General features: G+C 38.0%; 1 protein-coding gene across 1 annotated transcript in view; it reads left to right on the top strand.

Annotated features, from left to right (window-relative positions):
• The window catches only part of Mtpn (myotrophin), a 28,171-nt gene extending 4,991 nt beyond the window's left edge, over positions 1-23,180 (top strand). Inside the window, exons 2-4 of the mRNA XM_036182095.1 lie at positions 8,553-8,666; positions 9,450-9,533; positions 19,960-23,180. Of these exons, the coding sequence (XP_036037988.1) occupies positions 8,553-8,666; positions 9,450-9,533; positions 19,960-20,046 (285 nt within the window). The 3' untranslated portion in view covers positions 20,047-23,180. The remainder of the gene's footprint in view (positions 1-8,552; positions 8,667-9,449; positions 9,534-19,959) is intronic.
• Positions 23,181-23,428: the final 248 nt, after the last annotated feature.

The following is a 23,428-nucleotide window of genomic DNA, read 5'->3' on the forward strand; positions in this document are numbered from 1 at the left end:
TTGTGTGAGTCCTATAAATTAAGGGGTTTTTTTTGTCATGTAAATATTGTTCCCAGTGTATCTTGATTTTTAGCTATTTGATCTACAAACGTCTTGTGACTTGGTTGTTAGTCCCTTTCTGTTACTTATTTGGACTAGTAAAATAGGAGTGTAGTTTATTGACTTATATAATATTGTGACTGTCATGGTGTCTTAGTTAGGGTTATTATTACTGTGTTGAAACACCATGACCAAAGGCAACTTGAGGAGGAAGAGATTTGGCTTACATATCCCAAGTTACAGTCCATTTAGGGAAACCTAAGCAGGAACTCAGACACGGCCGGAACCTTGGAAGTAGGAGGTGATGTGAGGCCAAGAACTACCTAAATCCCTTCCCAGGGGCAGCACCTAGCCTTATATAATATAGTAGAAACCACACACACACCCAAAATTTCATCAGTTTTCACACTACTGTACTGACAACCAAGCTTTCAGCACATGAACCCTGAGGGAACAAACTACTTCCAGATCCTATCACTGTTTATATTCAAGTTTTTGTTCATGTGTTTTGTTAAACAAAGCTCCCAACTTGTGCAGTTATACCAGTATTGCATCTCAGCATATCATACAAAGCTTTCTTGCTGAGTTTGTTCTGTGGAGTTTTTTGAACTTTTGGGAGCCAGAGTTAACTGACAAACTTTGCAGAATAAATCCTAGTAGACAATAGCCAGAGAAAGGAGAAGGGGAAGTAGGAGAGAAAATGAGAGTTTTGCCTTAATGGCTGCTTTAAAAAAAGAAAATAGAGACTCAAAAAGTGCACTTATAGGTGTTGAGTGTTTTAGTAAATAGTATATGGTTAGTGTATTTATATATTTAGATAGTGCTCCTGAGAACTGGGCTGCTTTCCTTTCCCCAGAAGGCTTCGGCTAATCTTATGAGATACTATGTCTAGTGGAGCATTTGTCTTGTGAGAGGAGCCTCATAAACAAATGAAGCCCCTTTTCTGATCTGGGGGATTCCCTGCTGTACAATATGAATCTTGATGAAATGTGAAGCCTGGCCCACACCACAACAAAATCCAAGAAATAACTTGCTTTCTCCTGCCCACACAGGAAATGGGTGCAAAACCCAAATATGACTAATGGGATGCTTCTGACTAGAGCTAAGTATAAAAGCTTAAGCACAGTGAAGGGCAGTAAAGGATGCAGTGGCCACAAGAGAACACTCGGTTTAGAAAAACCACAGTAGTGGCATCTCTTCTCTTGTCCACGTTGTTCTTAAGGCAGATTTTCATTTTTTATTTCTTGACTGTAAGCCTTATTCTTCTGCATGTCTTTGACCTGCTCAGCAGTTAGTTCTGTTAGTGTTACACTTCTTCTTCAGTCTGAATGGGCTATAATTGCTCATTTTTAGTTGCCAACACCTCTGGGTTTTTGGTTTTTGTTTTTACTTTTTTAAAGATAGAAATTATCTTTTTTTAAAAAGGAGTTATCTCTGTATTCCCATTTATTGTCACATTTCTCTTATCTACCATACAGTTCAGCTAAATTTGGTTTGGATTGGATTGCTATTTGGAGAAGCTAGCCCTTCCTTTTTTCAAGTGGGTTTACCATAAATACCTCCAATTGGTATAATGATATTCTTTCTTTTCTTAGAAATAGCCTGTAGTGTTCAAAATCTTGGTTGTTTTGGTGAACTTTATGCAGTTCCCATGATTTTAGTGACAGTAGTTGTCTACATACCTTGCCAGTTTTGACTTTGTCTTGTGACCATCATTTTGGAATTTTAGTCAGATATTTTCAAAATCACCCATCATACTTGAAAGTAAGGTTTTGCACTTGATGCTTTATGAAAATTAAGAATCATTAGTCTTTTTTTTTTTCCTAATAGTAACATAAAAGCACCTGTTGAAGCCTCAGCATTCTCCTCTGAGACAGGGTCATGATGTTGCCAACTCATATTTTATGCAATTTTTAAAGAGACAGTAAACATGTCTAAAAAGAGCAACATTTCCACTACATGTTGCAGCTGTGCAGTAATGTTTGCTATTTATGTTGCTTGCAGATTGTTTACTAAGTGAAGGCTTAGAAGTAAGACAAGAGGCTGGCAAACTTGGCTTTGTTTTCATAAATGACCAGTTAGTACTTATTTCAGGACTTGTCAGCCATAGGTCTCTCTCTGCTGTTGTGCAGAAGCAGGAATAGATAGTGTGTAAACAATCGAACAGTTGAATGTGCTATTTGTGTTCCAATAAAACTTTATTTACCAAAAATAAACTAGGCTTGATTTGACCCATTAGCCATAGATTACTCTTTACATAAGACTGAAGTTTTTTTTTTTTTTTTTTAAAAAGTGAATTCATCCAGTAGACTAAATTTCTTTATCATCAAGATTCTGACACCTAAAATAAGTAGGATACATGATAAAATAGAAGTTTTATTTTGAGGCTGTTTCCAAAAATCAATTTCAGAAATCCTTATGGTTGAAAGATGTTGAACTGTAATGAAAACCGAAGCATAGAAAGCCATGTGTGGGTAGATGGAAGAGATGTTAAACTAAAATTCTCTAAACGAAAAAGCATAGTCTCTAGTGAATTTGAACCTTAGGCAAGAGATGTGGAATTAGTTTATAAATTGAGCATTAGGAATCTTTATTCACAAATGTGCAAACAAATTAACCTACGTTCTTAAACTGAAAGGAATTTCTAGAGAATTTTTTCAGCTGTCAAAATGTTCAGCGAAATGTTCTAGAATTCTCTCCCCAGCTCTGGTGCCAGTCCCATGACCTGGTTTGATTTCTAATTCCAGCAGTGAAAGAGAAGGCTAGTTAACACAGTTTTCACTGGTTCATTTATAATTAATTCAGCAAATACCAGTTGAGCCTACAGTGCCAGCCGTTGTATTAGATAAGCATGAACACAGCAAAAGTTAATGCTTCTAAGGATATGTGTTCTTTGGGGGATTCACTTGAATGTACAAGAAAACAGTAAATACAATAATTGTATGGGTTCTGAATAAGTTGTTTTTCTTAAATACATGAACTATGAATAAAACTATGGTGCTTTACATTTTGTTGATTAAAATACAACTCTATTAAAGAGTAGATGCTATAAAATCCATGATAAATTTATATTTGGTTCCAATAGAAAGAAGAATAAACACTGTAAAATACCAGATTCAAATCAGAATTCCAGTAATGAGAAAAGAATGCCCCTTCTTTGAGTACTGTGTTGTGTGTATATAGCCAACACAGCAATGTACATGTAGATAAACGTATCATTTAACTACACAGGTCGGCCTAACCCTCATCTTACAGTTAGGGAAGTGGGAATTGAGTAACTTTCCCTAGCTTTCACAGCAAAGTCACAGCAGGACAGGATTTCAGCTCAGATCTGAGTCATTCCAAAGAACATTCCTGTTCTTTCCCCTCATTATTCATAGACTGTTTGAGAACTACAGATGATTGGTGGTGAGGGAGTAAAGCCTTCTTCTTTCCCACTTGTTTCCTTCTTGTCAATAAGTTTATTTACAGATGCAGCTTTTAGATCTGTAATCAGCTGAATCAAATAGCAGATACTTTCCAGGCTGCCAACATTTTTTTCAGAAGGAATTCTAACTATGGATCACTGAGTTTATATCTTGTGAATGAAGCTACATTTTGACCTTTTTTTTTCCCCCAAAATAACTGAGATAGAACCATAGTATTTTGAATGTGTTTCTTAATTTGGTTAGTTTCTTCATGCCTTTGGCTACTAAACTTTTAGTTATACACCACAAGTAAAACTTTTCTTTAAAAACAAATTACTATTTTAGTTGCAAAATCTATGTTTGACTAACTACTTTTAGACCTTAGGAGAAAAGTTAAGGGTCATTTAGCAAACAAACTAGCTGTATTAAATTTAAGAATTTACCATAGCTTGAATCACTTAACTGGTTATTTTGAACAAAAAAAAAAAATGCTGAATTGAAGTAAATGCATAAGTAGGGGAATAAGATTAGGGTCTTAACTTCATGGGTTCTTCTTCATCCATTTTTATTGTAGGTCAGAAAGGTAGATATTCAAAACTTTTTATTGTCTTAAAATACTTGAACAGCTAAGCATTGCATTTCTTTACACTGAACATTTTTTGTAGCACATTTTATTTGTCACACCATTGATACATATCCTTCTAGAGCCTGAATGGTCCTAGGGTAAGAATCCCAGAAGTACTTGGTCACCAGATTTTGTGATTCCTTCTTAAATGTGATATTTTGTTTTATTTGTTACTGTGAATAATTTCTTTTGTGTAAGACCCACAGCTATTACTACCCACTCTGGAAGTGTTCCTTAAGTGGTTTGTCAGTGAACTCCCTCTCTTAACTAGGAATAAGAATTAGCCTTCAAAACACTTGAAGGAGTTTAAAAGGCTACATTATTATATATTATATTAACTGAGTATATGCCTATTAAGTAAATTATAGTTGTGGGAATTACTATTCATTACTTTATGTTAATAACATTGGAGATTCGAATTTATTTATATACCAATTAACTTTTTAGAAAACAGGAAAAGGGTTGGAATTATATATCATACCTTTTTACTTTTTGCTGTCAGTTTTTCTGTATTAGGCAGTTATAGATAAAGTATCAAAGTTTTTCTCACCTCTTTTGGCTGCTTTACTGTCAAAGGTAGATTTGAACCCACTGCTCTGCTGTAATTATAATTCTGGGACTGTGCTGGAACTGCTCTGCACTCTTACCACTACTGGTACAGTGATGTTAGTCTCTGCAGAATTACATCCTAAGGTAAAAGTTTTAGCTAGTGAGGTAGATGGGGTGAGAAAATAGGGTACACATGGGGAAAGGTAGGAAATGATGGGCCAGAATATTCTTCTCAAAAGGACCTTAAGAATTAAGAGCTCTGATCTATTCTAAATAGGACAGAAAATACTTAGCACTGACTGAATGGCTAGGAACATTGGCTCAGCTGTAGAATTTGGTAAATTTAATACATCTGCTGTTTGCTTTCTACTCACTCAGGTGTCCGGTGTTAATTTACATGCTGTCCTACAAAATTGTCACACATAGCCTGCTTTTGAGTAGCTCTGGGGGCCATTAGTCTTTTATGACAATACAGTATGAACTCATGCCTTAAATCTTGGTTTCACAAAGTGTGCACATTTGGAAATGAAAGGGAGAGAATTGTTTCTTTTCATCTGAAGAAAGGCCTAAAAAGGCTAACAGCAGGAGTCAGGTGGCCATTTAATTTAAAATGTTTTTTCTATCTATATTTCTAACCTAGTGTAGTTTAAGATCCATATAAAAGATCTGGGAGTTAAAGGAGAAACTCTGGCTCTTAAATGTATGCCACACAAGATTTGAGTGGTGTCCTTGAACAAACTGTATGGTGTTCCATTTGTATTAGGATAGTTTTTACACCTGCACGCGCATACACACACACACACACACACACACACACACACACACACACACACACACAGAGATTTTTTTAATTAAATATATTTATTTATTAAAATTATTTTCCATTTTACATACCAACCCGAGTTCCCGCTCCCTCCCCTTCTCCCGCCTCCTCACCTCCCTCCCACTCTACCCCCATCCATTCCTCAGAGTGGGTAAGACATGGTAGTCAACAAAGTCTGGCATACCAAGTTGAAGGAGAACCTAGCCCCTCCCATTGTATCAAGGCTGAGCAAGGTATCCCACCACAGGAAATGGGCTCTAAAAAGCCAGTTCATGCATCTGGGATAAGTACTGGTCCTGCTGCCAGGGACCCCACAAACAGATCGAGCCACATAGCTGTCACCCACATTCAGCAGGCCTAGTTAGGTCCCATGCAGGTTCCTGAGCTGTCAGTCTAGAGTCAGTGAACTCCAACTAGCACCAGTCAGCAGTCTCTGGGTTTCCCCATCGTGATCTTGATCTTGACCCCCTCTTCTTTATTTATTTATTTATTTTTTGAATGTCGAATGCCATTTATTGAAGGAGGGAGGAGGTCTTAAATACAGGCTTACAGCACAATGGGGGAACCCCGGATGGCAGAAGTTCACTTCTGATGTGTGTTTTTTTGGTTTCTGGTTTTTTTTTGGTTTTTGGTTTTGTTTTTTGTTTTTTGTTTTGTTTTGTTTTGTTTTCTTTTCTTTTCTTTTTGAGCTGAGGATCGAACCCCAGGCCTTGCGCTTGCGCTTTACCATTGAGCTAAATCCCCACCCCGACTCCTGATGTTTTACAATCTTGCATCTAAGTAGTTAACGCCCAATATGCTGGATACACAGACAAGGAGCTTCCCTTAAGCATTCAGGAGGGTGAAATCTCGTAGGGAGTTAGCATAGGGAGGATATCAAGGTCAAGGTCGGCAAGCAAGGCAACAGTTACCCAAAACGGAGGCCAGGGACCTACAGTTCTCCCCCTTTTACTAAAAAGTGAGCTTCTGACTTAGGTTGCATGGGACATCAGCAGGTCACCTTACCCGTCATAGAGACACCTGTCCAGGCCACACAGGTGTTCTGTCTTAGGTTACACCACAGATTTTTAAGCATGTTTCTATTCCATGTAAGACCAATTAGGAAAATAGAAGAGACACAGATTGCAGAAGGCTGGGAGAATAAACCTAGTAAGTATTGCTGTCTTTTAATCATGCCTGCCATGCCTTTGTCTGCTAGAGAACCGGGGTGCATGCTTCTCTCATCAGAGCTGTTTTCATATTATTGTCCACATAAAGACACATGACGTGTTTAAAGTACAAAATTAATGTGTCTGCTTTTTTTGCATTGAGTTCTCCTTTATCATTTATTAATGTTCTTAGTTTTGTAGTGAAATATGCCTAAAATATAGGTTATCCTAAGCAAAGTCACAGTAACTCTGGTTGAGGTTTGACAGTACTGTGAGTCATGGTGGTAGAAGGAAAAGTTGTCCATTGTAATAGGGCCTTTAAAATCTAACAAGACGAATCACGCATCCCTGAACAGTCCATTCACACGGAAAGGTAAACTGCCAGGGAGGTAAGTTTTTGATCATTCCCTTGGTTGAATTCCTATACTTTTGCTGTTCTTAGGACACAAAACTAAATGGGACTCATTATTTACATATTAGCCTTCCCCAAAAGACTGTTACTGACCTCAGATTAGTTGATAAATCTTCCTATCCATTCTGTTTTCTGGAAGTGTGTAGAGCAGGTCTGAAGACTTGTGAGTATTTGGAAGTTTCCTGGCAAGGTCACCTGTAGAGTCTGGTGCTGGCATTAAATGTACTTTACCCTTCTTCTGTTCATGTTTCAGAATGGCTTAGCAGTTACATTGATCTTCCTGAATCACCTTTTTATTTATCTCCATGGTGTCCTGTTTTCAGTTTATTTGATTTCTACTGTGACCTTTATTCTTTTGTCCTTTTTGCTTTGCTTTAAGTTGCTTTTTCTAATTTGTTTTGGTGAATATAGAAAGGGTACTATCTTTTAATGCTATACATTTCTTCTCAGTGCTGCTTTGCAAAGGGCCCATCTAGAGAATCCTTTACTTTTGGTCACTTGTCAGCTAAAACAAGAATATGAAATACATATTTTGTAGCCTTGTATTAAGAATACAGCATTGTGAGCTGGGCGGTGGTGGCGCACGCCTTTAATCCCAGCACTCAGGAGGCAGAGGCAAGAGGATCTCTGTGAGTTCAAGGCCAGCAAGGTCTACAAAATGAGTTCCAGGAAAGGCGCAAAACTACACAAATAAACCCTATCTCGAAAAATTTAAAAAAAAAAAAAAAAAGGAATACAACATTGTGATTCAGAGGAATGTCTTTTTAACAAAAGCATCTTACTGGGGACTTACTAAGGTCATTTATTTTAGCTTTACATTTGATGGATAAAAGGCCCCTTGTCCTGGGGTACTTTGCAGATTAGAAATTATGTATATTTTTATTATAGCATGATACCAAAAATAGAGTAGTTGGTCACTAGAAAAGCTAGTGTCTTAATGCTACATCCCTGTTATTAAGATTACGTCATAGTCTTCTGGTAACTGTGTGATGATGAATTTCTGTTTTTGTTTATAGAACACCAGTATTTTCAAATTAGGTCATCTCCACACATTAGGTAGTAAGCTACATACATTGGAAACCACGCCTTTGTTCGCCTTTGTCTTCCCAATGCCTGGTGGTATGCCTGTTTTACCACACCACTGTAGTAAATACTGAAAGAATAGAGTGGTTGTAAGTGTTATTTCTGATAATGATACATGACATAGAAAAGACAAAATCTCAGTACTTGAACTAACCAGTCTTCTGTGCCTACATATGACAGTATGCTGACTGAACTCATCTGAGGTAATAGAACACAGTGATGTATTTCATTGCATTTAGCATTAGTCTGTATTGTTTTCAGTTTGCCTAATCATGACGTGAGTGCCATGTGTTATTATGCAGGCTGTGACTTCTTTACATTTTCACTTCACTTTCCTAAAATAGAATTTTCATGAAACTCTGTAAAGTTTTAAAGAAGTTTTAAAAGAAGTAGCAGGTGCCTTGTTTTGTTCCCTCTTCGGTCTCTTATCCATATAAACATTGTTTCATTTGGCTACTCTGACTAGGGAGAAGATGTCAACCGGACACTAGAAGGTGGAAGGAAGCCTCTTCATTATGCAGCAGATTGTGGACAGCTTGAAATCCTGGAATTTCTGCTACTGAAAGGAGCAGACATTAATGTATGTACTAGACATACATTAATACTTAATGCTATATGTATAATATATAAGATTCTAGAAAAAATCGGTCATAATGCTTCGAGGAATTCCTTGCTGTGGGTTTATGAAATAGTTACTTTAAATAATATAGTCCTCCCTGGATTCTTCCTGTTTTTAAGTTAATGAACTGTTTGCTGTCTCCCTCCTTGGCTGTTACAGTTTTTGAAGTTCTAAAGCTTGGCGAGTTAGGACAGTAGGTAGTAGATGCTGTCCTGTAATGGAGCTTGCAGTGATAGGCTGCACTAGCCTGGATCAGGGACAAGCGTGAGCAAGTATCAGGCAGGTCCTGTCATCTGACTGGAGCCCTCTGTAATGTCAGGATTTCAGGAAATTGTTTTGATGATCATAATAGGGAAAGAGAGGACTTTTCACCATGGTAGTTGACCCAACTGGGCTGTCTTCTCCTGCCTCCTTGTTGGCATCTTACCCCTCCTTCCTTTCAGAAGGACACTGGCATTTCTACAGAAGTGGGAAAGCTAGCTGCGAGGAACTAATCACATCAAGGGGCAGATAAAAGAGTCAGCTTAGATCGGATTTCCTCTCCACACTGGTTCCCAAGAGAAGGCACTTGTGTACTTGGGCTTCTTGATAATTTTTAGTGACTAGAAACTTCTCTCTCGAGTAATTTTTGTACACAAAAGAAAATGGGTATTAATTTTGAAATAGTCCTAAGAATTCCCTAATTAGATATAAAAGAAGTTTTCTTTTTTTAAGGAAATAAAATTATCTCTTTGATGTCTATAGGCTCCAGATAAACATCATATTACCCCTCTTCTGTCTGCTGTCTATGAAGGTCATGTTTCCTGTGTGAAATTGCTTCTGTCAAAGGTAAGACCAGTGTTCATTTTTATCACTTAATTTAAGACCCTCATTTCTTTGGAACCATTTAAACTAAGTGTGACTGCAGGGACAGAAATGGAAATCTAGAACAATGTTAGTTATGATTGCTGGCTATAGACTGTTTACTTCCAGCTTGTGATGGTTAAAGTCCTTGGCCTAGTTTCCTTCATTAGAAAATCTTGTTAAGTAAAAGAAGTCAGCTAAAGTAAGCAAGTATTAATGGTAAAAGAAATGGCATCATCGTGGATGGGTAGATTTGCGGCCTGGTACAGGGTGATAAAGCACACTTTAAGTCACAGGGGTTTGAAATTTTACACTTCTTTCTGTAGTCTATACTGACAAAGATTATCAAGTGTTTTACTCTAGGGCTCTCTACTTTGTTGATATCATTGAGATAGTGCTGAGTCTGGGAGTTTTTGAATGTTTTCATCTTTGTTAATGCATGACAGAGTACAGAATCCAGCCTTAAGAGTAACCACTTAGCCAGTCGGTGGTGGCGCATTCCTTTTTAATCCTAGCACTAGGGAGGCAGAGGCAGGTGGATCTCTGAGTTCGAGGCCAGCCTGATCTATAGAGTGAGTTCCAGGACAGGCACCAAAACTACACAGAGAAACCCTGTCTTGAAAAACAAAAAAAGAAAGAAAGAAAGAAGGAAGGGAGAGAGGGAGGGAGGGAGGGAAAGAGAGAAAGAAAGAAAGGAAGGAAGGAAGGAAGGAAGGAAGGAAAGAAAGAAAGAAAGAAAGAAAGAAAGAAAGAAAGAAAGAAAGAAGAAAGAAAGAAGAAAGAAAGAAAGAAAGAAGAAAGAAAAGAGTAACCACTTACTAGGAACCATCCTAGCTGTGTTATATTCTATAAGGGAAGACATCTCTATAGAGTAAGTCACCAGACTTACATTTCATGACCATACGCTGAAGGACAGATTGGTCAAGTTCCTGGCACAAAATACTTAAGTAATCAGTAATGAGTCGTTTTTTTAGGACTAAGACTAAAGGTGGGCTTTGCACTTTCTTTGCTAGAGTTTCAATACAGTAGAGAGAACTGGGGAAGATAAACACTTTTGTCTTAACTCTTATCACTACCTCCTTAGAGCTCTACAGTGGGTCCTCTAACACTGCTGTTGAGTTCTACTCTTAGAGTCATATCAAACAATAACTGGGTATCTGTAAATGTGTGCTTTTCATTGTTTTATAATAAATTCAGTGTGTTCTCTCCTCTTAGCCGTTTCTTGAACTATAGATAGAACTTTTTTCTTTCTAATATACTTGTTTTTCTTCATAAGGAAACAAAACAAGACATAGTTATCATAGAGAAGGGCCAGTCACTGTTCTACATTCTTTAGTGTCAAAATATTCGTCTTCAATTCATTTAGACCTGTATTTATAAGAATTCCTAAAATTATTGATTTATGTATGTATTAGGCCCTACTGTGGTGTCCTAATAAATGTTTTATTATTGAGTTATATTAACTAGTTTTTTTATTTATTTTTCCTTGGTCTGTGCCTTGTTTTGTTGTCAAATAAATGACATTAGGGAAGTCTGTATTGGTGGGAGAGTAGTTACAGTTGGGTGGAGCTGGTATCTTATGAATTTTTTAAATGGAGAAAATTTAGTTCTGCTTTCTTGAAAGTAACTACTTTGATTTTAGTATTGCATGACTTTTTTTAATGAACACACTGTAATATTCTTAGCCAATCTTTTTTTAAATCAATGATACTCCACCAGAAATTTTTTAATTGCTAAATATACTGATAGCATAAGGACAAAATAATAAGCAGCAATTTAGAAACACTCAGTATGATCCCAGTTAATAGGACATAGAAACAAAGAAAATTGCTAGAATCAAAATTGTGTTGCCAAGTAATAATTTACTCACAAGTCAAATACCATAAGCATCATTTCTTTTTATGGATAAAGAAACCGTTTGTCTCAGGGAGATCTAACTGCCTGAAAGCCTAACAAAAATTAATAGATTTAAAATCTGTCCCAAGATGGAGGTTTAACAGCCTATGTTCTCTCTACTACTTAAAAATGCTGGAATTTATCAGAGAAGTTGTGAAGCATGGAACATACCCATATCTGTAGATAGAAAGACATGCAGACTGATGTTTAATTGCTGAGCTGATAAATTAAAAAAATGCAGAGAGATCCACAGTTATCAGACTTCCATTTCAAGGCTGAGATCTAACCACATGGCCTTGCCTCCTGGTTTGGGGTAGGCTTTTGTTGTGTGTGTGTGTGTGTGTGTGTGTGTGTGTGTGTGTGTGTGTGTGTGTGTGTTTGCGTTTGCTTTGGGGTTTGTTTTTTATTTTGTGGTATGTGTGCGTATGTGGGTTTTCTGTCAACTGACAAAAAAGGTTTTTTTTAATTAATGAATTAATGCCTTATAGTGGATTATACAAAAGGGATTCATTAGGCATTAGACAAGAAATGGTAGTGAACGCTTAAAACATAGGAAGCAAAGAGGGCAGAGTCAAAGAAAACATTTTCAACTATATTCTGGCTGGATCTTTACCAAAGGGAGGAGCTTGGTACCCCTGAAGAAATGGAATGGAAGTTGGATATGCTTCAGGAAGAAGCACAGTACAAGAAAGAAAAAGTAGGGTGGGGGTAAATCTAAGCAGATCTGAAAATACAAAATGAGTATTAACTAAGACCAGAGAATTGGTAAAGTGAGTGTGCAGTGTTGACGCCCATGAGAGGAGAATGGTGACTAATGACACAGCATCAGGTGAGTATAAGGGCCAAGCTCACTGTGCTCATCCTGTTTTTATCAAAGCAAGAATAGACTGGGTAATCATTTGTTATTTAGAATTGTAATTATCTCAGTTGAATTAAAAAAAAAGAAAAAAACTTTACCAGAAAATTCTTTGAAATGTAAGCACTGCATATCAGTGCTATAAAAATACAGGTCAGGCTCCTGTAATCTCAGTACTTGGGTAGTAGAGGCAGGCTAGAGAGTTCAAGACCAGCCTAGGCTATGTGAGGCCCTAACAAACATGGGGGGCGGGGAGTGCAAGTTCTATGCCTTGCAAACCATGTTGTCTTAGTCATAATTTTGTGATAGCAGCTCCACATATTCCATCAGGGAGTGGGGGGTAAAATGTTGTTACAAAAACGAGTACTTAGACTGTAGCTTACTGTCCAGCCCCCTCTGTAGCTCATAAGTACTTTGGATTTTTTAGTAAGCATCATTTTAAAGCCTTAAGTGGCAGCATGATTCTTCCAAAGTTGAATTGCATCATCTTGGACATGGAGTACCTCCTGTTGAAAACGAATGTAGCCAAACAAGAGTTCCTAAAACACTAATCTGGGTCTTCATGGCTCATTACTAAACTCTTCTGATCATATTTCAAATGTTGAAGTAATAGCATGAGTACATTATTTCAAGAGGGTTGATAGTAAAACCTTATTTTTGTTAAATCTACTATTTTTAGCAAATGAGTTTTTATAAATCCAAAACTCATTTATTTTCAAGTTACATATAGTATGATTAGTAGTTTGCCTCTAGCAGCTTTACAATGTCATGTTGAACATTTCTTACATTATTTACCAGCTGCTAAATTTTCTACATTATTACTTTTTTAAAATTCCTTATAATTTATATAATTTCTTACAGTTTATATAAGTGATAATAAAGGATTTTTAAGCAGTCCAGTATCCTTGTTCTTTAATCCTAAGTGGGGAAAAAATTCTCAGTCTGTTAGTATGTGGTATTATAGAAAAACACCCTTAATAGACCTACCCTAAAAATACCCTACTTCTATTACCAATCACTTTTAAATGTTTTTTTTTTTTTGTTTTTGTGATAAACAGATAGTCAGCAAACTACATTGCTTGTGTAGTATACACTGCTGTTAAAACTAATAGGAGCTAGGCATGGTAATTCATCCCTGTAATCCCTGTACTCAGGACGCAAGACAGGAAGCTCTGAGGCCAGCCTGGGCTGTAGCTCAAGACTGTCTCAAACAGCCAAAACAAAGAAATAGGGTAGGAATAGAAATTCTTTTAAATAGACATGTTACATCCCAGTAACTTAAGTTTCAAAGCACTGTATCTTAGATTATAAAAACAGACAGTATATTTAATTTGTTTTTATAAGCCATCATTCTGTTACTAATTATATTTAGCATTCTGAAGGCTTAATAGTCCTCATGCTCTGGAATACTCTGAGGATCAGAGAAAGTGATCGTTCGGTTTTTAGTACAGTACTTGTCTCCCTGATATATTTGTATATTTGATCCTTTTCTGTACTACATTGTGAAGTAGGAGGGATTGTTTCCCTTTCCTCAGTACCCTTCAACATAATGCAAATTTTCTGTGACAGGCCAGATAGTAAATACTGTAGACTTCTTGTACCCTATAGTCTCTGTCATAAACTACTTATCTCTGCCACCACATCACCAAAGCAGCCATAACTACTTACAAACAGTTGAGTGGCTGCAAGTTTTCATTAGCAAAACTGCACAGATGTTATTAATAGAAGCCTGGTCAATATTTGTTAAATTAACTTACAAACTGTCTTTAGATGTTTCTTAAGCACTGATGATGTAGTTCAGTGGTACAGCACTTGCCTTCAATAAGCAGGCCTTTGAGTTTGATTACACACACACACTCTGTGTGTGTGTGTGTGTGTGTGTGTGTGTGTGTGTGTGTATTTGTGTTTTCTCAGGCTTCAACAGATGAGATGAGACTTCCTATCTCTGCATTTTACAAGGTTCTGCACTTTTTTGTAAGACACACAATTAAGTTGCAAGTGTCTCAAGGGAACTATGTCTCATCCTGACATTTTTGCCCCAAAAAGCCATGGGTAGTTTTCAACTAAAGATGGCACAGAATGCAGGAAGATCCAACTGACTTTAAACAAGTTCCTTATCTCTCTCAACTTAAGAACCCCAATGTGTAATGAAGTAGTTAGTTCGCAGTACCTTACTTCATAACCCTGCTGTGAGGAAAAAAGTAAGATTTGTCTATAATATGTTAAAAACCAAAAATTACCAAAATGTATGGAAGTCATGGGGGCTACTGTCTAAGCTGTCTTTATATAGTGTATCTAGTGTTAATATGCAAATTAAATGTGCTATCAAGTCCTGTACCAGTAAATAAAATTTTACAATGTATATAATTTATGTATTTGGATAGTTTCTCATGTCACTAAATACCAAATCCATTTTTAGTAGTCTCTGAAATGGAACAGTATCTGTAAGATCCTTGGCAATGGTAATATTTAAATATACATTCAGTTAAAAGTTTCTCGGATTTGCAATATCCTAATAACGGTAGGAAATGGTGGCACATGCTTAGATGGGATGATAGGAAAGCAGTAAGAGACTAATGTCACTGAGCATATGTCCAGTAAGGGTACAGTATTCCTAAGTATGCAGTTACACCATGAGACAGGAATATTTTTTTCATTAAACCATTATGTAATAAGCATTAGTGAATATGAGGCACTGTCCAGGGTGTCAGGTTACAAAGATGACTACAATAAGGACCTTGTCATAATGGAATGCAGCTTAAGTCTGTAAAGTTGTCTGTTACTCCAGTGAGTAATAAGAGGAGTGGAGCTCTGTTGTGAGTAACAGAACCCCTATTACAGGACTCTACACGAGACTGTCTCAAGGTAAGCTGCCTAATGGTTACAGTCCAAGGCTGAGCCACTGGCTCTACTGTATATATATTTATCATCAGCCCGCCTTCTGTACCCTGCCAGCCCTGTGGTCTTTATGGTTACAGAATGAGTATTGCACCTGCAGGGATTATCTGTGTTTGGAAAGGAGGAAGGAAAAAGAGGTGAGAATGTTCTTCTGAGCTTTTACTGAAAAAAAGGTGATGCATGAAAGAAGCTGTAGTTATACCTTGTATATCATGTATATACATAGATAGATAGATAGATAGATAGATAGATAGATAGATAGATACCTCTAGATTGAAGAGAGCTTGAGAATTCTATTTCTTTTCAACCTCTTTGTGTAAAGAAAAAACAGAAATAGAGAGGTTGTTTTACTGGCCTTCAAGAGAGCCAGGAGATAGTGTTCATTCAGCTCAATATGATAGACAGCATGCCATGGACAAACAGAAGCTGAAGCCAACTGCCTGGGATATTCAGAAAGACTTCCTAGAATGTAACAACTGAATAGGAGTTAATTGAATGGAGAACAAACAATGTTTTTGTTCCTTTGCATTTTTCAGTTGGTGGGATATTTAATATCAAATAAAGGAAAATAAACTGTTTTCATTTAAATACCAGGAATATATAGGAGAACAAAGTGAGTGCATCCTCGGACTTCACAGACCTTATTTTCTAAAGGCAGAAATTTTTAGTTTCAGATAGTAACAAATACTTTAAGAAAATAAAATAGAAAATGCCTTTATAATATTTTTTTAAAAAATATTCAGATAGAAAAATTTTTGAAGGTATATTTTCCTCTTAGGCAAAGTAAACACAGCATGATTAAACATTTCTTTGAAGATTTATCATCCTCGACATTATCCTGTTTGGGGCCTTTTGTAAAGCCCTGGGAGTGCAAAGACTAATAGGATTGGCTCTTGCTATCAACATGTTTACTGTGGTAAAGAACAAGTTTATAAGAAAAGATGTCAGATTGATTTTTAGGAGATGTTGAATTTGAGGTATTTATAAGACTTGATACAGATATATTTCAAAGCAGATGAGTAGGGAGGGAGGGTGAGGCTTAAAGTTGAAGGTAGATGTTCAGGGTAGGGATAAAGGAAACATACAGAAAGCAGCATGTGTTAGGGAAGTGTTGGGCAAGAGCTAACATGTGAAGGAGGAGGGAACTGAAGAGAGAAGTCCAGGGAAGGGTAGTTAGTACAGGGTAGTGTTACAATACCATGTACCATTCACTACTCTTAGGTCAGCCAGCAGGGGCTGGGAAGCTTAGAGACTGTCTTAAGAGTCCATAAGAGAACTGAGGTATCATTCAAGGCAGAAGCATCAATGAAAGAAGGCTCAGGTGGAGATGGAGACATGGGGAGATACGATAGGTTTTTTTGAAGCTACAGTCTGGGCGAGAAAGCATTTATCAAGAAATAAGAGATAGGTAATGTCTTTGTTTGCTTTCTCTTACTGTGATGAACACCATGACCAGAAGCATCTTAGGGAAGAAATGTCTATTAAGCTTCCACTTCAGGTCACTGTCCATCATCAAGAAGTCAGAGCAGGCTCTTTAAAAGCAGGAACTGGAGGGAGGGACACTGCTTTCTGGTGGTCTCTGGCTCATGCTCAAGTAGCTTTCATACACAACTCAGGTGCCATCGGCCTAGGGGTGATGCCACCCACACCAGCTAAGATAATGAATGTCTCTTAGATAGCACCACAGGCAGTTGAAGTGGCCTCTTCCACTTGCTCATGGCTTTTTGTTATTTGTCTCCATTCTCATTTATGAGGATGCCACTAAAGACTCGTAGGAAAGTGAAGAGAATTTTTAGCATTGTGTTCGAGAAAGATCACCCACGTAGATGGAGTAGTCCGAATGGCATGCTACGTGATAAAGAAGCTAAACCAAATAGAAAACTATTGCATCTAAAAGTTGAGAAGATCCTGAAAATAAGGATAGCAATGGAGAAGGTAGTTGGGAGTCATTAAGATAGTGCAGACTTAATGACTGGTTAGGTGGAAAGTCAACAAGAAAAGCTGCATAGTGTGCTCACCTTCCTTGGCTAAGTCCTTCACCAGGAGAGAACACTAAAAAGCAGTGAGTGTGTAGGGAGACGCTACAGGCTTGTTTTAGGGGGTGTGGTTAAGCACCTGAGCATGCTTTGCAGCTCTATAATGAATGGGGAATATGTCCAGGACAGCCAGAGAGGGTGGGAGGAGTAGAGCAAGAGGAGGGAGGGCCAGGCCAGACAGAATAGAGAATGTAGCCATCCTGTTTTGCAAGTGGGCGGGCATATTGAGGTAGAAGTTTGACTGTCCTCACTGCTCAGATACATTAACACCCAGTGAACTCAGCATTTAGAGAACAATGCAACTTATTCCAACTTAGGTCAGTTGCCAGTTGTATGCTATGTCTATTTTTCCTCTTTCTTCTAGGAAGGGAAACTGTGTTTACTTTGTCTTCCACTTTTATTTTACCAGTTTACCCTAACTAAGTAACAAAGGTTCAAAAGTTTGTTTGAAAATGAATGAATAAGACTGAGCAGCCTCAGGCTGTTACATAGGTCTAACACTGTACTGCACATTTACAGCCCCTTCCGTTTGTGAGGGCTGCCCAGAGTGGCAGCGCTGGAATAACAAAAAGATTGCAAAAGCCGGGCAGTGGTGGCGCATGCCTGTAATCCCAGCACTCGGGAGGCAGAGCCAGGCGGATCTCTGAGTTCGAGGCCAGCCTGACCTACAAAGCGAGTTCCAGGAAAGGCGCCAAACTACAGGAAAACCCTGTCTCGAAAAACCAAAAAGAAAAAAAAAAAAGATAGCAAAGGATAGTAGTGGCTAAGAGCCGCAGTAAGCGGTACTTATGTCAAATAATTAAACATTGCTAGCACATTTTAACTTTGAGAGTCAACATACATACAAGTTTTACAGACCAGAATATAAAAGTTAATCCTAAAGTACATAAAATTTGGCAAATTTAAAGTTCCCTAGGGAGAATCATAGGCAAATCCAGGAGGGTATCTTCTAATACTACTTTATGGAAAATGATACACCATCAAAATGTAAGAAGAAACCTAGATTCAAATAACTTTAAATTTGCAAAGCAACAGTATGATACATTAAGTATAAGAAAGTGGGAGTCTGAGGAAGGAAGAGGGTGTTAGTAAGCTAGGACTCATCTGTCTCTGTAGCAGGAAATCAAGATAAAATCTAAAGCTAGCAACTCAAATAGTAACAGGAATATATTATCTAAAGCTATGGAAATTATCACATAACTAAAAATGAATGCACAAAAATGATTTGCTTCCTAAAGAAAGGGATAGGGCCAGATACACCCAAATTCTCCAGGAACTTCATTAGTCCTCAAAAACCACTTTCCTTAACATACCCGTTCTCTGTTATTACAGGCATTGTCTTTTAATTTCATTTAAAGCACTAACATTAGTTGTGTTTGGCCTATAGAATTGTAAATATTTTGTCAGCTAAATGTTGTCATAATAGAAATTCACTCTAATAGGAACTTTTTGAAAAGATTTTGGGCCACTGAGAATTATTGAGAGCCCGAGAAGTGGAAGCTGGGTAGCTTGGGGCTTTGAGTAGCAGGGATCTTTCAGATGTTTGATGTAGGTAAAGCCACAATTAAGTGAGCTCCAATTCCCTGTGTTCATCCCCACTCCTCCCGCCTAGCCTGTCCATCCCACAGAGTCTAATTGGTGCTGACCATAAATTCCTAGATAGGAGGCTATCCACTAGAAAGTAGCTGACCTACCAGGAGCCCTACCCTTAAAAAAAAACAAAAACAAACAAACAAACAAACAAAAACCTGTCTCGTCCTCTCTCCTTCCATGCTGATGCTGAGTTGCTGAGTTGTTGTGGTGATTGAAATGAGAATGAGAATGTTGTCCTAGTAAGCTCATACTTGAATGCTTGGTCCCTTGTTGGTGGAACTGCTGTTTGGGGTAAGGATTAGGAGGTGTGGCCTTGTTGGAGGAGGTGTGTCGCTGTAGTTGGGCTTTGAGGTTCCCAAAGCCCACACCATTCCCAGTCTCACTCTCCCTTTGGGCTTATGAGTCAGAGGTCAGCTCTCAGCTATTGCTCTGGTGTCATGCCATGATGGTCATGGACTAACACTCTAAAACTGTAACCAAGCCCCCAATCAAATGCTTTCTTTTATAAGTTGCCTTGGTCATGGAGTTTCTTCACAGTAATAGAACAGTACCCATACTGGTGGGAGTATTAAGACAACTCCATGTAGTTAAAAGGGAGGTTTCTTTTGTGGGTTAACTTACAAGTAAAGGGATAGGTTACAAGGTCCGGGAAAGGTGTAGTACAGTCCAGTGGTCTCTGGAGAACTCTGCTCATTCTACCTCTAGTGTCCAGGATCCAGGAACCAACAGAGCCGGCACATCTGGATCTCAGGTCTTAAGGGCTCCTCTCTCCACCTGGCCTCATAGGCATGACAGTTACTGGAAGCCTCAATGTGAGTAGTGCTTCAAGGACAAAGCTGGAACAGCTACCCACTACATACCCAAAACACTTGTTTTGTTTCTTATAATTTCTAACACCTGGAAAATGATAATGTAATTTTTTTATCTTACTTCTGTGTGTGTGTGAGTGTGGTCATGGACATGTCATAGCACAGTGTGAAGGACAAAGGACACCTTTCCAGTGTTGGTTCAGTCCTTCACCAGGGGTTCCAGGGATCAGAGTAGAAAAGGCCTATACCACTTAGCCACCTCTGGCATTCACTGTTCTCTAGTGTGAGTTCAGTTAATGAAGGGTCTCTCCTCTCTTTTCCAGGGTGCTGATAAGACTGTGAAAGGCCCAGATGGACTGACTGCTGTTGAAGCCACTGACAACCAGGCAATCAAAGCTCTTCTCCAGTAATGGATGGATGGACTGATAACTTGGGAAGAATGACTCTCCTGTGGCCTCACACTGCTGCCTGTCTGTCTGTCACTTTCTATCTGCCAGCTTCTTCAGCTAAATACTTTAAGAGGGGTGAGGGGAGAGAGAAACTCATAACCAATCAGACTACCAAGGGAGGGAAAAACGTATTTTGGAGGAGCAGTGGGGAATGTGATCGGCCTTTTACTGGGATTCCTGATCAAACCAGCCTCTTTTCCATTTCTGGTAAAATATACAGCTTATACCCAAGGGAGAGCAAAAATACAGTGTATGGGGATCATTGGACCTTCTCAGCTCCCTAGCTAATTATTAATTAGTGTGTTGAAGGTCTGACTGTACAAGGCCAACTTTACTTATTGGGTAGCCCTAGCTGTGAGCAGTAGTGGCTGCTGTTATGTCAACTTAGGGTGCTGAGACAAGCAATTAGCTACAGCCTTCTGCCTTAAGAATGCACTCTCCTGGGGGTTCCTGGCTAGGGAAGAGCGCTCGCTGCCTATGGTTAGTGACCAAAATCTTAAATGACTTTAATCTTTATGGAAAGCTCAGATAAGCAGCACACCCCTAAATTGCTGGATGACTAAACTTTGGATTTTCTCTCCCCTTTCACATCAATTTTATGTCTCTTTAGATAAAACTGACTAGTTTTATTTATAAAATATTAAATTCTAGGAGCCTAAAGGAGGAGTCATTCCAGTATGCCTATTTCTTTTTTTCTCCTTTAGACTCAGACATTTATATAACATTGAAACACTTTGAGACTCCTGCTGGTAGTAAAAGGAGATTTAAAAATAAAATCATAGCCATAAGCGTGTTAGTATCTTATAAAGAGAGAACAGTTGTCTTAGTACTTACAGATTTTCTTCATTTGCTATTTGAGTGAATCAGCCTTAGTTGTGTTTGGAGAATGAAGACAATTCTTTGAAATGCCTCTCTAAGACCCACCATGGATGCTGATTTTGGAGTGCACCAAAGCTATCACTGGGGTGAGATGTACTGTTGGATAGATGGAACCTCATCCCTTCAAAAACGTGCTTGTTACCAGGTTTCCCTGAGCTGTCAATTGACTCTTGCTGGGCCAACACCACCCCACCTGCATAGTGTTTTTGTTTATCTTAACAATCATGCATTGCATACATGTAAAATATTCTGTGTTCTTAGAATACAGTGCCCTAAAATGGTGTTCTTCGGACCTTCAGAAAATTTAGACTTACCTCTAAATTTTAATTCATGAACAATAAAATGAGTTAAAACATACAACCTTAAATTTGATATCCTACATTTAAGATTTCTTTGACTTGCCATCCATACAGGCTTACAAAAACTATTCCAATCTTTCCTTAGCCAAGTCATGCAATAATTGAATGTACCTCAAATTTTTAAAGGGTGGGTGGGATAGGGACTTATATTCAGATTATGGATAATAAAAAAAACTAATAATGTTTTTTTTAAAGGCAATGTAGCATTCTATAGCAGGTTTAAACTATTACCAAGAACAGTCAGCCTGGCTAAATAACTATTGATCAGTTGATGGTTGGTTGGCGTGTGTGCGTGCGTGCGTGCGTGCGTGCGTGCGTGTGTGTGTGTGTGTGTGTGTGTGTTATCCCATGAACTCTTTTTTATCCTGTGGCTTTTTCACTTTCAAATAACCTGACCCTGTAATTTTTCTATGTCCAAGAAAACAATCACAAAACGGTAGTTTAAATACTTTGGTATATTTGGCTAACTCTGCTGTCTTAATGCAACCTACTAGAGTTGGACATCCTACACTTGATCCTAGCCAAAAGGCCAAAAAGCTATAGAGTTGGATATCCTGATAATAAGTGGAGGGCACACGATCAATCTGTAACTGTCAATGTAATGCAACAGGGTGTTTTGAGACCTTTGTTTTCACCTCTTGGCATACTGCTGTTTTAAAGGCTTGAATTTTAACCCTTTACACGGTTTTCAGTTTTTCTTTCAAAGTGTTTTGTTACAGTTGGCTATTGCAGAGAGTAGATTGTCTTAGCATTCTTAAACTTGGTCTGCTTTCTACAGTCGTTATGGTACTGAGACCGTAGGATTCTTTGTACAGTGTATCCTAGTGTTCCTTGTGATGCAGTAGAGGCTGGCCTGCCTTCCTCCCTTTGGTGGCCATTTTGTAAACCATAACTAGGAAGCGATTGCTTGAGAAAATAGCATATAAACATAGACTAGGATAGACTGACCAGGATGGTTTACAGTTTCTTTAAAAAAAAAATAAATAAATACAAATAAAAAAAAAACTAGGTTATTTATAATGTATTTCTGAACCACTTGGCAGAGAAATTCATGACGCTTAATGTTAATATTTTTGAATAAAGGAAGCTAAAATGTCTGCTTTTGGTACTACACGCATTAATAAAAGGTTAAGTTTTGTTCTCCACTGAAGTACTATTTAACATCTCAGAAAAAAAAAAACCCTGCATGTTCTATAGTTTTATATCAAATCCATCATTTCATATGCACTGTATCAAATAAAAACAGGTAATTTGCCTTTTGGTGGTTAGTGTACTAACAAATCCCCCACAGCTTCATGCCGGCATCTGTAGATTTAAGTTCTAATACAGCACTTGCACATCCCAGCTCACCTTTCTAGAGCCAGCTGGGCACAGAAGAAAGGCAGTAACTGCAGCATGTGGACGCTCAGACAAGTAGCCTTCTATTCATTTCCTTCTTTCCCCAGATAAAGGAGCTTCAATTTATGTGTACTTGATTTTTTTTTTCAGCTCAGCTGCTGAATTTCTTCATGTAATATTGTATACTTGGTTGTGTATAGAAGAAGCTGGTAAGAGTGCCCTCCTACATAAATAAGCAATTGCAGTGTTTTGCATGCAAACTTTAAATCTTTAAATTGTCCTGATTCTATTCTGTAAATGGAGAAACAATCAATCTTTCTAAGCAGTATGGAGGAAGACTAGTGCTTTGTGCACTTTTGGTATATTTGAGTTCATGGTTCCACAATGTCATTCCTTTGACACAGTTGGGTTTCTCATAAGCATCCTAGTTCATGTACATCTGAATGCTAACTAATACTGTGTTTAAGTTTCATGTTGCAAGAACAAATGGAATAAACTTGAATTGTGCTACAGATAACATATCAGCAACATGTTTATCTCCCAGTCACTGTCATCTTCCTTTCCAGACATCCTTCAGCTATATGAAAACCTTGACTGACTTGATCTTTTAATTTGACTTTATCCCACTTCTAGAAGAAATGAGTGGGGAAAGAAACTAAATATTAAAGACCTAATGGGAATAGATTGTGCTACTCATGGAGAGGCTTTTACTTCAGTGTTAATCTTCTGATACACACTGTTGCTGTACACAGGTCCAGGAACCCTCC

This window comes from Onychomys torridus, chromosome 3 (genome assembly GCF_903995425.1).
Source record: "Onychomys torridus chromosome 3, mOncTor1.1, whole genome shotgun sequence".
NCBI lineage: Eukaryota > Metazoa > Chordata > Mammalia > Rodentia > Cricetidae > Onychomys > Onychomys torridus.